The sequence below is a fragment of the Bubalus bubalis genome, chromosome 3, assembly GCF_019923935.1.
Source record: "Bubalus bubalis isolate 160015118507 breed Murrah chromosome 3, NDDB_SH_1, whole genome shotgun sequence".
Classification (NCBI taxonomy): domain Eukaryota; kingdom Metazoa; phylum Chordata; class Mammalia; order Artiodactyla; family Bovidae; genus Bubalus; species Bubalus bubalis.
In genome coordinates, this window is record NC_059159.1 from 125713840 (window position 1) to 125727052 (window position 13213).

At 43.2% G+C, this 13213-nt stretch overlaps 1 protein-coding gene across 1 annotated transcript in view; it reads left to right on the forward strand.

Annotated features, from left to right (window-relative positions):
- GALNT12 (polypeptide N-acetylgalactosaminyltransferase 12) overlaps nt 1-8991 on the forward strand; it is a 34581-nt gene extending 25590 nt beyond the window's left edge. The window contains exons 8-10 of the mRNA XM_006063437.4: nt 1794-1907; nt 3754-3900; nt 5967-8991. Coding sequence (XP_006063499.4) covers nt 1794-1907; nt 3754-3900; nt 5967-6107 — 402 coding nt within the window. The 3' untranslated portion in view covers nt 6108-8991. The remainder of the gene's footprint in view (nt 1-1793; nt 1908-3753; nt 3901-5966) is intronic.
- The last annotated feature ends 4222 nt before the right edge of the window (nt 8992-13213 follow it).

Here is a 13213-nt window from a genome sequence, read left to right on the forward strand (position 1 = left end):
GAACCAAGCTAGACAAAGGTGGACAAAGGCCAGGGCCAGAGTGGGGTTCAGAAGAAGCCAGTGAAGGGTTCTTTGAAAGTGAAAGTGTTAGTCAATTGTGTCCACTCTTTGCGACATCATGGACTGTAGCACACTAGGCTCCTCTGTCCATGGGATTCTACAGACAAGAATACTAGAGTGGGTTGCCATTTCCCTCTGTCCATGGAATTCTGCAGGCAAGAATACTGGAGTGGGTTGCCATTTCCCTCTCCATGGGATCTTCCTGACCCAGGGATGGAACCTGGGTCTCCTGCATTGCAGGTGATTCTTTACCAACTGAGCCACCAGGGAAGGTTCCTTAAACTCTTCAGAAAGGGATTTGGAAGGTACTTGATGCTAGGAAAAATTGAAGGTGGGAGGAGAAAGGGATGACAGAGGACGAGATGTTTGGATGGCATCACCGACTCAATGGACATGAGTTTGAGTAAACTCCAGGAGTTGGTGATGGACAGGGAGGCCTGGCATGCTGCAGTCCATGAGGTCGCAAAGTGTCAGACACGACTGAGCGATTGAACTGAACTGAGTCTCTTTCTGGAGGCTCCTGGAAGGGAGGTGGAAGCATGGAATCTTCCAGGGCTTTTTGCTTTTAGAATAATTAAAGGGATTTAGATCCAAAAGTACCTTAGAGATGACCTTGAGTGATAGAGAGAGCACTGGACTTGGATTCTGAGGTCCTGGATTCAAGACTCAGGTGTCTCCACTTATGTGTTGTATGACCTGTGTGCAAACCATCGGCTCTCTATTATACTGTCCTTGTAGTCTACGGTGGTGGACTTCTGATCTGAGAAGTGCCAGGTCTCTTAACTGGGGTATCCTTTGAAGATAATGTAATATCAGGAACTCCTTGGTACACAGGGCTTCCCAGGTGGTTTTAGTGGTAAAGAACCCACCTGCCAGTGCAGGAGATCCAAGAAATGCAGTTCGATCCCTGGGTCGGGAAGTAGGAAATGGCAACCCACTCCAGTATTCTTGCCTGTAAAATTCCATGGGCAGAGGAGACTGGTGGGCCCAGTCTTTAGGGTCACAAGAGTCAGACAGGACTGAGCACACACTTGGTGCATATGTGAGGTGACGACCCAGCTATTGGACTAGTAAAGCAATAAGCCTGCGCTAATGAGACATGAAGCAGTGTGAGCTCTCAGGCCATAAAGAGTTCATCTCTCTGCTCCTCAAATTTATCTTCCTAAAATGTGTATGAATCATATGATATCACTTAGATATGGAATCTAAAAAAAATGATATAAATGAACCTATTTACAAAACAGAAATAGAGTCACAGATGTAGAAAACAAACACGGTTACAAGTAGGGAGAGCAGGGGAAAGGATAAATTGGGAGATTGGGATTGGCATATACATACAATTATATATATATATAATAGATAACTAATAAGAACCTACTATATAGCACAGGGAACTCTTCTCAGTACTCTGTAATGACCTATAAGGGAATAGAAACTAAGAAAGGCTGAATATGTGTATAACTGGTTCACTTTGCTGTGCAGCAGAAACTAACGCAACAGTGTAAATTAACTCTGCTCCAGTGAAAGTTAATTTTAAAAAATGGGGCTTATGATTCCTGCCTCTGGTATAGAATGGGAAAGACGTTTAAGACTAGAAATGGAAGGGGCTTTTAGCTCTGAGACTGGTTCTTCAGGCAGCCACTCCTCTCACTCCATTTACCTGCCTTCACAGCCCTGGGTGGAACCTGTTGTGTATAAACCTGGACCAAATGCCACCTTTATGTTTTGCTTAGCTCCAGAACAAAGGACTGAGAGATTACTGCTTTGACTATAACCCTCCCAACGAGCACGAGATCACAGGACACCAGGTCATTCTGTACCGCTGTCACGGGATGGGTCAGAACCAGGTAGGGGCTGCTGCTTTAACAGCTTGACCTTCCCAGGCTGAAGGACAGTGGACAGCGGGAGGCCCTGTGTTCAAGGGATCATCGGTGTGGGCCTTTAAAGAGTGAGATGAGGGGAAATCTGTGTGTTTTTAAAACATTGAATATGTGATTTCTTGTTATAAAGGTAATATGTACTCGTAATAGAGCATTTAGGAAATATAAAAAGTAGAAGCAAATAGTAAATGACAAGACCCAGAATGACCACCATTTTAATTAAGATTTATTTACTTCCCATCTTTTTTAATGCATGACCTTGGGATTATGTTTTTTTTTTTTTGGGGGGGGGGATTATGTATTTTAAATGGTTGTTGTAATATCTGCATGTTTTATAGTCTATCGTGTCCATTACTTAATCATACTTGTCATGTGTTGTTAGAGATCCTTTGAGAACATCGTCCATAACAGCCTCTTGCTAGTCCTTTGTGTGACTGTATTAATTACTGTTGAGGTAACCAATTCCTTCCTCCCTGTTTTTGTAATTATAAATAACCCTGCTGCTAACATCTTTGGTCAGAAAGAAAAAATGAAGGAAAGCAGATCTGCATTTCAGATGACTTATTCAGAATTAAATCTTACATGGAATTATAGGATTTGATATGTAGTGCCACATTACAAAGCAATTTTTAGGGCAGTTTCCTCAGTCAGGGCCCAGGTGGATATGTCTGGGTTAAATGCTGAACTGCAGGCTGGGCAGGGGAGCAAGACCTGGAAGGTCTGAGTACTGGAGCAGGACCCTGGCCTGAGAAGCAGGCACACTGCCAGGGCGGGGCCAGGGGGAATGCAGGAGAGAACAAAGCGTTGGTTCTAGACGTTCAAAGCCTGCTGTCCTGAGTAAAGGGTGAGATACCGGAGACGAAGGGTAGGCATTCAGATATTCCTCTAACCTGGACTCACTCTGATTCCGTTTGAATATTAGGCCCCATTATGGTCAACAGTAAACTTTCATAATTCAGACCCTACAGCCTTAAATTTTTCAGGTTCTTCAACCCCTTTTAGAACAGCACTCCTCAAAGGTGGTACCATCAGCATCACCTGAGAGCTTAGAAATACAGATTCCCAGACCCACCCCATCCCTTCCCAACCCACCTCTAGTCTTGACTGGTTTTCAAGGGAGATTTGTTTAAGAAGCACTACTCCATGTGCCTTGGGAACCTGTCACCTGTGTCAAAATCTCCTGGAAGCAAGGGGGTGGAGCGGGGCAGATGGGCAGCTGCCTGTCTTGTTAGAAGTGTGAAAGAGCAGCTTCTTCGGCCCCGTCTCAGACAGAGGGAACCCTCATTTCCTCTTTGGGACCAGGACCCTGAATCAGCATTTTCCCTAGGCACCTAGGGTAAGAAAACCATTGCTCTGAAGAGCAAGTCCTCCTGTTAGCCATCCTTTGTCTGCTGTGTACAGCACTTTGTGGTTTCCAAGACATGGTTGCATCCATTTCATTTCGGGGGAAGGAGGAGGAAAGGACTGAAGAAAAGGAGGGGAAGTGGCTGGTCAAGGGCACAGAAAGCCCTCAAGGGCTGGAACCAGTCTATATTCTTTCCTGCCATTTTGCACGAGCCCGGGGTTAGGCACAGCAGGTGCGGGGTGACCCGGGCCATCCCCCACCTCATGCTCTTGCAAACGAGAAGGGCCCCTCCATTCACATTGGCTACACACCTCTCCAGAGGTGTACAGGCTGCTCCGGGGACACAGGCTGGTGTGAGGACCCCAGCACCCATGCCCCGGTTACCCCAGGTTCTTCTTCCTCTCTCTAAAGATTGCCCTCTTTGCACATCAGAGGCTAACTGGTGCATGTTGGCTACTCCATTTCTAGTTTTTCGAATACACATCCCAGAATGAAATACGCTACAACACCCACCAGCCAGAAGGCTGCGTGGCAGTGGTGGAAGGAACAGACGTCCTCATCATGCACCTGTGTGAGAACACCACCCCAGAGGACCAGAAGTTCATCCTTCAGGAGGTAGGCGACCCATCTCATGCCTTCCTTCTGTGGCTCCCCATCCCGTGGCCTGCAGAGGGGGTTGTGGAGGTAAAGTGAGTCCCTGGTAAGTCTCAGGGATGCAGCCCCTACAGGAGACCAGGCACTTCAAGGTGAACCCGAGGGGTCCCATGGCATCCAGCACCGGTAGCACTTCCCTTCTTTTCTCCCTGTCCACTCCCTATCAGTTTTCCTGTCCCCCTTACACCTTGAGCTGTGGCTGACTGGAATAGGAAGAGGCGCTATCCCCAGTGCAGTTGGAGATTACTTGGGGTTCAGGGGTTCAGATGAATGAAACAGACCACCAAGTGTAAGGACATGAGATTAGACCCAAGTTTAAGCCACTCCTGTTGTCTAAGGCTCATCTTTCCCAGCTCTGAAGTGGGGATAATAATCGAAGCCTTATCTACCTCTAGTGAAGAATAGATGTGCAGCCAGAAAGAGTCCTTGGAAGCTATAAAGCTCTACATTGTTAATTTGTGGTGCAATAACCAAGAAAACTTCTCTGATGGAGTTGGTTCTCCGTCAGAAGAGTCACTGCTGATTTGGAACTGGGTGTCATTTCAGGTCTGAGGGGCACTACCTCTTGCACATTTGTAAGAAGCTCACGGTGGGACTCATCCATCAGTCATATCTAGTGACTCACTAAAAAGCACTTGAGGACATAAATCTGAAGAAAATAATTCAAAAGAAAGAATTAGGTCACTTTTATCTCCATGAAGAGCTTTCATTCCCAGCCTGGCCCCAGGGATGGAAAGATCCATCTGTACTACTTATAAATGAATTAATTCTAAGTATAATTAGAAGTCAGAATATATTTTATTGTAGAAAGTGTTAAGATCAGCAATGAAATTCTCAGGTTTCCTGGAAAAGCCAGGCACTGTAGTGCTGTGTGATACAAAAAATAATAGGGAAAATATTTCTGTAAACCCCAAAAGTTTTGCCCTTCCCTTCTTTCTTCCAACGGGAAGCCATTGTAAGACCTCAAAGAAGAGTAATGCAAGGTAGAAATCACAAAATTGGTTTGAAATGCCATTAAAATTTTATCTTAAAAATCTTAAATTTCAGTGAACATTTAAGCAAGTTTCTTTAGAGGGGTGTCAGAAAGGATGCTTTATTTGTTTACTTTCACATTATTCTGAAGGCAACTTGTGAACACTTTTAAGGGCTTTCCAGATTAATATTATTGAGCTTACAACAGAGAGAAAGAGAGGGAAAGATTAACTCCAGAAACTGTGGAGAGACTTGGAAAGTGAGCTCAGCAACAGTTGGGGAAATGAAGAGATGGAGAGGACTTAGAGAGGGCCATTGTCCTTTGGGGTTTGGACATTGGCATCGTTTGCGGGCCCTGCTTCCTCTCTGGTGACCTGTCTCCTCACCCAGCTGGTCTGTGGCTGAGCTGGGACTAAAGCCAAGTTCCCTCATTCTCCACTTAAATACAGGAGAAAGAGGCCTCCAGAGACCTAAGAGAAGTGGAAGAGATTAATAAAGGACCTTTGGACCTGATTACTCTGAAGGAAAAGAACATCAGTAGGGGTGAGATAGGGTCCTGATCCAGGTGGCGCAGCGATTAAGAATCCACCTGTCAATTCAGGAGATGCAAGAGACACAGATTCAGTCTATGGGTTGGGAAGATCCCCTGGAGTAGGAGATGGCAATGCACTCCAGTATTTTGGCCTGGGAAATCCCCTAGACAGAGGAGCCTGGTGGGCTACAGTCCACAGGGTCGCAGAGAATTAAGAGGGGAGATATAGGGTCTGACTGATCCCAGAACAGCCAGCAGGTGGCACCATCGGCCCTGATGGTAGAGTCGAGGACCCCCTGAAGAGCTCCCAGGACAGGCAAGCGTGACACAAGCCTCCACACGCCTCTCCTGTATGCACAGATGGTCATGGGCTGCCTTCATACCTGCAGACACTTACTGCTCAATAAGTATTCCTGAAATGATAAAAATCACCCTGAGCACTTAACACATTTTAAGGAAAAGGTACTTTCTCAGGAATTGCTTGTAATTCTCTTGAACGCACAATGTCTATTATCTTTTGTAGGATGGTTCTCTATTTCATGTACCGTCCAAGAAATGTGTTCAGGCTGAGAGGAAGGACTTGAGTGACAGTTTCGTACCACTCTTACGAGACTGTACCAACTCGGATCATCAGAAATGGTTCTTCAGGGAACACATTGTGTGAAGCGTCACCGTACGACGGAGCCCGTCAGAGTGGATGGGGGAAGCCCTGGACTGTATTTAACAGACACTTAGCTAAGCACAGAGACAGACCCACCAAACACTTGGCTGCTCTTCTTTTTGTAAGGAAATCATTTTGTGATTTATGAAAGGAATGTTGGCTTTAGTAAAAATGTGAATAACAATTCGTATTGATTTTGAAAACAAAATTGTTCCCAAATACCCTGTTTTCAAAGGGTAGTCACAAAATGTTAACTCTTGGTATTTAAAGAATTAAAAACTTTAACTATTTTTCTATCAGGATGTATTTTCTACTGTCATGTCTTTTTATTCCCCATAGCAAAAAGGTAAATATTTTATTTTCATATTTGAAAGGATCCCCAGATATGAAGATGTCTGCTTGGAGAATAGACTCATGTAATGGACTTTGCATAAACTGACAATACCTTAAACTTTGGGTTAGACTTTTCTCAGTATAGGTGTGTGGACACTGGGAACATATTGATTCCTTCAGGTCCTGGAGATAATCTACATTTATTTAACTAAGAATGCTCCTTGGTTATGTGTTGCTGCTGTAGTCAAAACTGCTGTTAAAGTTTATGTTAGTCAAAGAGGACTAACCAAAGCTAAAATTTCAAGGGAACAGTTTGACATAGGGGGCTAATATAAACTTCTACCCCACAGAGTGGGCTTCTGACAATGCCTAACCGCCATATGGATGGCTTCTTTTAGCAGCCACCAGGATGACTTTAAAACATGTTTATATCATTTTTAATTTTTATCACACATTAGTGTCAGGGAGAAATTTAATGCTCTTGGTGAAATTCAGTTTTCAGATTTGTTCATTAATAATAATTGGTCACTGAAATCCATATTGGATTTTGTGCTGCAGCAACTTTACAGTTTCTCTTCATAATTATGATTTGTGAACAGTTCCAGATCTATTGATATTCTGAGATCTTGTCATCCTGATGAAGTCAAGAGGAGTGATTTTCTTTTCTTTTTTTTTTTTTTTAAAAGCAAGAGCATTGCTAATCTTTGGTTTTGCAGTCTGGCAGATGTGAGAGATGAAGACACATGTCTTCAACTGATGAAAAAGCATCAACTTTCAACTTTTGTCTCAGGCTCTTTTCTACATGTTTCCCTCTGAGAGATCCAGTTTAACAGTTAACCAGGAACAAATCCAGTTAACCTGGCTTGGAGCAATCTGATGCATCTTAAACCCCTCTGAACTTCACTTCATCTGTGAAATGAGAAGAATGAAAGCAAGCTCGTGGAGTAGTTGCAAGGACTAAATAGCATAGAACAGGGTAGGACTTAGCTTAGTCCCTGGCATGCAGTACGAGTTCATTACATTTCCACTTTCACAAATGCACTTTATAAAATGTGAAGCACAATAAATATCAATAGGCGTTTATCAAAAATAAGTATTAAATAATTCAGTTATTTTATCTTTACAGGATTAAATACAGCAGGCAGAAATACAGTATGAACTCCTTCCAGCACAGCTCAGTTCTCCTGTAAATGTAATATGCTGTGGAGCCAAAGCTTCCCTCCTGTATTGGGGTAACTTATAAAACAAGGGAGATGCCTTCTCAGCCTGTAATGGAGGTGAGAAGTCTTGCCCTGCACCCTCTCCCCCGCTTCCTGCAGTGTCAGTCCGAGCTCCGCTGAAGGGGAGTCAGCCCCTCCCAAGGTATAGGAACACAGTTCAGGCAGACAGAAGATGAATGCCAGTCAAACTCATCATGAGTGCTGGGAGGCTACACAAGTATTTTTGTGTGTGTTCACTGGGCACTGATGATAATTAGCTTTGCTTGAAAAGTCATCCCTCTTACTCTTGCCAGCAGCTTCTACTTGGTAATTTTTAGGGTGGAAGAACTAATGAAAATATTCAGGGTGTCAAGAAAACTATTTTCACAGACTGGAAGACAGTTTTCAATATTTTTAGGATAGTTGCCTTGTCTAATGGATGAGGAGTCAGCCTGGGCAGGTCTCCGCCTGCCCCACTGGAAGGTGTGGCTTGGCCTCTGGTCCTGGTGTGTGCAGTCAGGATCCTGGGGGCAGCCCCAGTGGGGTAGGTTGTTTCACCTGCCAGCGCTCGTTTCCTCATTTGCATAATAGGGAGAGCAATGTCCTCTGTTAAGTTCTCAGTTATATTTTTAGTGGTTGCACTAAGGGATTACATTCTGCTTCCTGGATTTATTGCAGTCTTCTTCACTCTTAATATTGTGTTAATTCCCATAAAACTTAGCAAATTTGTAGCAGTATAGCTCCTATCTCCTCCCTTGTGCTATTATGGACATATATGTTATAAACTCAGTAACAGAGTGGTTTGCCTATTGTTTTAGTAAGGCATAAAAAGAAAAAATATATATGTACAAAATACACAGTCTTTTATGTTTACCCACATAATGTGCCATACTCCATGCTCTTCATTTCTTCCAATAAATCTGAATAACCTTCTGGTATAATTTTCTTTCACTATAGGCCTCTCTTTGGTATTTCATCCAGGATAGATATGTTAGCAATAAATTCTGTGTTTTTGTTTATTTGGGAATGATTTTATTCTGATTTCAAATTTTGAAAGATAGTTTACTTGGATATAGAATGCTAGCCGACAGGTTTTTTTTCTTTCAGCACTATGAATCTGGGATTACACCACTATAATGTCACCACTGTTTTGGATGAGAGATCATCCATTAATCATTTTGCTATCTGTATGTGATGAGTCATTTTTCTCTTACTGCTTTTAAGATTTTCTCTTTGTCTTTCAGCAGTTTAAGATATGTCTAAATGTGGTTTGTATTTATTGTACTTAGAGTTCATTGAGCTTGGAATGTGATTTAATGTTTTGAAAAATAAATTTGGAAAGTTTTTAGCCATTATTTCTTCAAACATTTTTTATGCCCGTCTGTTCTTCAAATTGGGTAATTTCTGTCTTTAAATTCATTGATTTCTTCTGCCAACTCAAAACTGCTCTTGAGCTTATGTAGTTATTTTATTTCAATTATTTTTCAAATCTGAATATCCATTTGGTTCTTTTTGGTAGTGTCTGTTACTGTGCTGAGATTTCCTAAATATTGACTTATTGTTAGCATGTTTTCCTTTAGTTTGATTTTAGTTTTTTTAATTATTTGAATATACTTTTAATAGTTGCTTTGACGCCTTTGTAACTTAGCAACTTAAAACATTAAATGTGTTACCGTACAGTTTTAACAATTCATGTTGTCCCCAATAATTCACATCCCTTCTACATGCAAAATACATTCATTCCCTCCCAAGGTTTCCAGGTGTCTCATCTTATCACAGTATGAGTTCAAAGTCCATATTTCTATCGTCTAAATCTCATGAGAAAAAAGTCTGAAGTCTAAATCAGGTTCAGGTCCTGGTGTGGCTCCTGGGTATCATTTCAGCGTGTGCAGCTGCTGTGACGTAATTGCTCTCCATCTGTGGACTTGTTACATTGAAGAGCCCGTTTATCCACCCCAGCACTCCCGACATTCAGTGGTGGGAAGGAATAGGATAGTGCTTATAGATACTCTGGCTCAAAGAAGAGGAAATGAAAGTCAAAAGGAAACACAGGTCCATAATGGTTTTGAAATCAGGTAGGTGTTCGACTTTTCTTGATTCAGTTTCAAGACCTGGGACTAATCCTTGGGGGCTCTTGGCTCTTTCTTCTGGGGATGTGGTTCCACCTTCTTGTCATTCTTCCTATTTTATGACAACACATCTGCAGTGCAGTAGTTTTCTGAGCCTGTTTCTTGCCAGTAGAATTTTGGGTGTCCAGCCGCCTCTTTCTATTTTCTTCTTTTTCTCTGTTCCGTTTGGTCCAAGCTGGCAGTATTTCTGCTGAGATAATCCCCAAGAACTTGGTGAGTCTTGCATGGATTCACTGCTTTCACTCCACTTGACAGAAGCCACATCCACAGATCGTTTCAAATAAATCCCCTTTTTCTCTTGGCCTCCTATTTAGATGGCTGAGCGATAATGACCTTAAGCTTCCTGGATGCCCCCGGTTTAGTCAAGAAGATCCGTGACGTGCACACACTCTTAATCTCTTAAAAAGGTTCTTTGTGTGACTGTGACCTTTTGATCTCTCTGAGGTCTTAACGGAAGATTATACAGTCACGTACTCAGCCTTTTCTCTGTGCCACATTTTCAGCAGCCATTCTGACTTTTAGCATCTTTTGCCAACTGGAGAGGCTGAAAATTTTCCTAAATAATTCAGTCCTGCTTAATTTTTGTGTTATGACTTCCCTTCTCTCTCTCTCTTCTTGCACTTTATCGTAAGCAGCAGGAAGAAACCAGGCAGCATCTTCAGCGCTTCTTGGAGATCTTAGCAACAGAACTAGGTTCCCTTAGCTATCTAATCAGGTTCATCTCTTAAAAATTCTTCATAACTGCCAGAGACAATCTGCTAAACTTTCTGCCACTATGTAATAAGGCTCTTTCCCCACTTTCTAGTAACATGTTTCTCTCTTCCTTCATAACCTTCAGCAGCAATGTCCTCAACATTTATATTTCTACTAACAGTCTGATCAAGGAAATATAAGCTTTCTGTATCCTGTCCTGCAGAATTCCTCCGGCTTCCTCCTACTGCCCAGTTCTAAAGCTGCTCCTACATTTTAGGTGTTTGTTATATAGCACATCTCACTTCCAGGTACCAAAATCTGTGTTAGTTTTCTATTGCTATGTAATGGATTGCCACAAGCAGAGTGGCTTAAAACAGCATAATTTATTGTCTCCCAGTTCCTATAGGTTATAGTCTGGGCATGGCTTAGCTGAGTTCTCTGCTCTGGGTCTCACTGGATGAAATCAAAAGTGTTGACCAGGGCTGCTGTCTCAGCCGGGACTTGGGCTCTTCTTCCAAACACAGTTTGTTGGCACAATTCAAGTCCTCAAGGTTGTAGGACTGAGAACCTCAGCTTCTAGAGGTCACCTGCTGAGAGATTGTCCTGCTGGCTTTGAAGAAATCAGCTGTCGTGTCATGATGGGCCATGTGGTTAGGACCTGAGATGGCCTCTGGGAGCTCAGAATGGTTGAGTTTTGAATTTTGAATTTCTGGAAGCAGAGACTCATCAGTATGATTATTCCATTAATAACAATGTAGACTGTGCAAGTGCCTTTGAAACTCTGGTTCAGGGATGCCCATATCAGATGCCTACTTACCATTCCAGGAGGTTCGTTTTTGAAAACTTGTAAAAATTCCCAAGAACCTAAACCTTCATTGCATGATAGTCTTCTTAAGTGTCAGTTGGGAAGGATTTGTTTCATTTATATGGGTCAATTCTGAATGTATATTAAAATTAAATCTCCTGTCCTGACTAGCTTCCCTTTTCTCCTCCTATTAAAGCAGTGCTTTTCAAAATTTCGTGTTTCTGGGAATCCCTTGGCATCTTGTCAAAAGGTAGATTCAGATTCAGTAGGTCTGGGATGGACCTCGAGACTCTGCATTTCTCACAAGCGCCCAGACGATGCCAGTGCTGTTGGTCTATGGATCAGATTTTGAGTAGCAGGTTATTCAAGAGAGAAAAAGAAGGTCCTGGGTGGCTGGTCACTGGTGTCTGTTCTCACATGCACACTAGGTGGGGGTGTCAGCTCAGGAAATACAATGCCTTAGCTGTGGACATGTCTGTTGGTCTAAAAAAATCCTGTCTCGGGTCCATGGGATGCAGACCTGGATGGCACCCAGAGATCACTCTGTGCCCATTGTAGCTGATGGAGTGGGGAACAAGGCCCATGAGGGAAGGGCTTTGTATGAGATCACATAGCAAGTTAGGGACAGCATTTTCTTTGTCAGTACTTTTCATTCTATATAGTAATCAGTGTTCTAAATTTGGGTTGGGTGTGTTTTTCTTAAAGTGTTAAATTGGTACTCTTAAAAATCGTATCTTCAAATATTGGCTTTGCTAAATTAAATTATAAAGGAAAGTTAGTTTCCTATTTCAATAAAAAGTTCTACAGACTTTGCTGCATGGTTTCTTGTATCATAGCCACAATGTTTATTTAGCAAGTAGAGTAGGAAATGTTAGCCTCTTACAGTCTCCTAATATTTGTGAGAGTTAATGCACCACACATCAAATTTCTCACTTATATATAACTTCAGAGTTTCGTTTTCAAGAGTTTTATTTTGTTCATTCCTGTAAAGTCAACCAAATGAGGATTGCTGTCTCCTTTTCATCATCAGTAGCTGCTGCTAAAAATAATACCATGAGTTGGGCGCTCTTCTAAACACTTCATGAAATGGGCTAATTTAATGCTGAAAACACCCAGCGAGGTAGGTATTGGTCCTCCCCTTCACTCTTCCCAGCACCACCCCCCAATTTAAAAGTGAGGACACAGGCTCAGAGAGTGTGGGAAACTTGTCTACGGTCACACAGCTAATCAGTGGCAGTGCTAGAATTGAACCCAGGAGAAGGAAGTGGCAGCCCACTCCAGTGTTCTTGCCTGGAGAATCCCAGGGATGGGGGAGCCTGGTGGGCTGCCGTCTGTGGGGTCACACAGAGTCGGACACGACTGAAGCGACTTAGCAGCAGCAGCAGCAATCTTACTCCAAAAGTTCAGTTGTAACTGCTGTGACTTGGTGCCTCCTGAAAGGGAGGGGAGGTGACTTGCCCAAGCCAGGCGGCTCGGACACCCTGGCCACAGCCCTCCCCTCACTCTTAGTCCAGTTACACCACACTGCCAGTCATGGCACCATAATGAATGAAAGTCTGTCCTGCTTGGAAAGTACAGAGGTCACAGAAGAGCTGTGTCTCTGGGTAAGTGCCAAGTCAGGGACAGAACCAGGGACAGAGCCCCAGGCCCAGACCGGTTCCTCCAGGGGCCATTGTCCAGGGGGAGCTCCATTTTGCCCACACTCACACTCTGCCCTCTTTCTCTTTAAAACAAGGCAAGAATGGGAAGGCAGAACTTGTGGGGGGGGGGGGGCGAGCATTTCTTCAAGTTTCCCCTTTGAGATTCTTGCTGCAGAGCCAGGAGGCCCAAAGTACATGGCCAGATCCACAAGTTGCCCCATCCAGCGCTTCGCTGTCTTTGGAGGATTTAAAGCCCATGGGACTGAGAGTTGTGTCCCATCTGCCATGTCATGATTGCTCTGTGAATCAT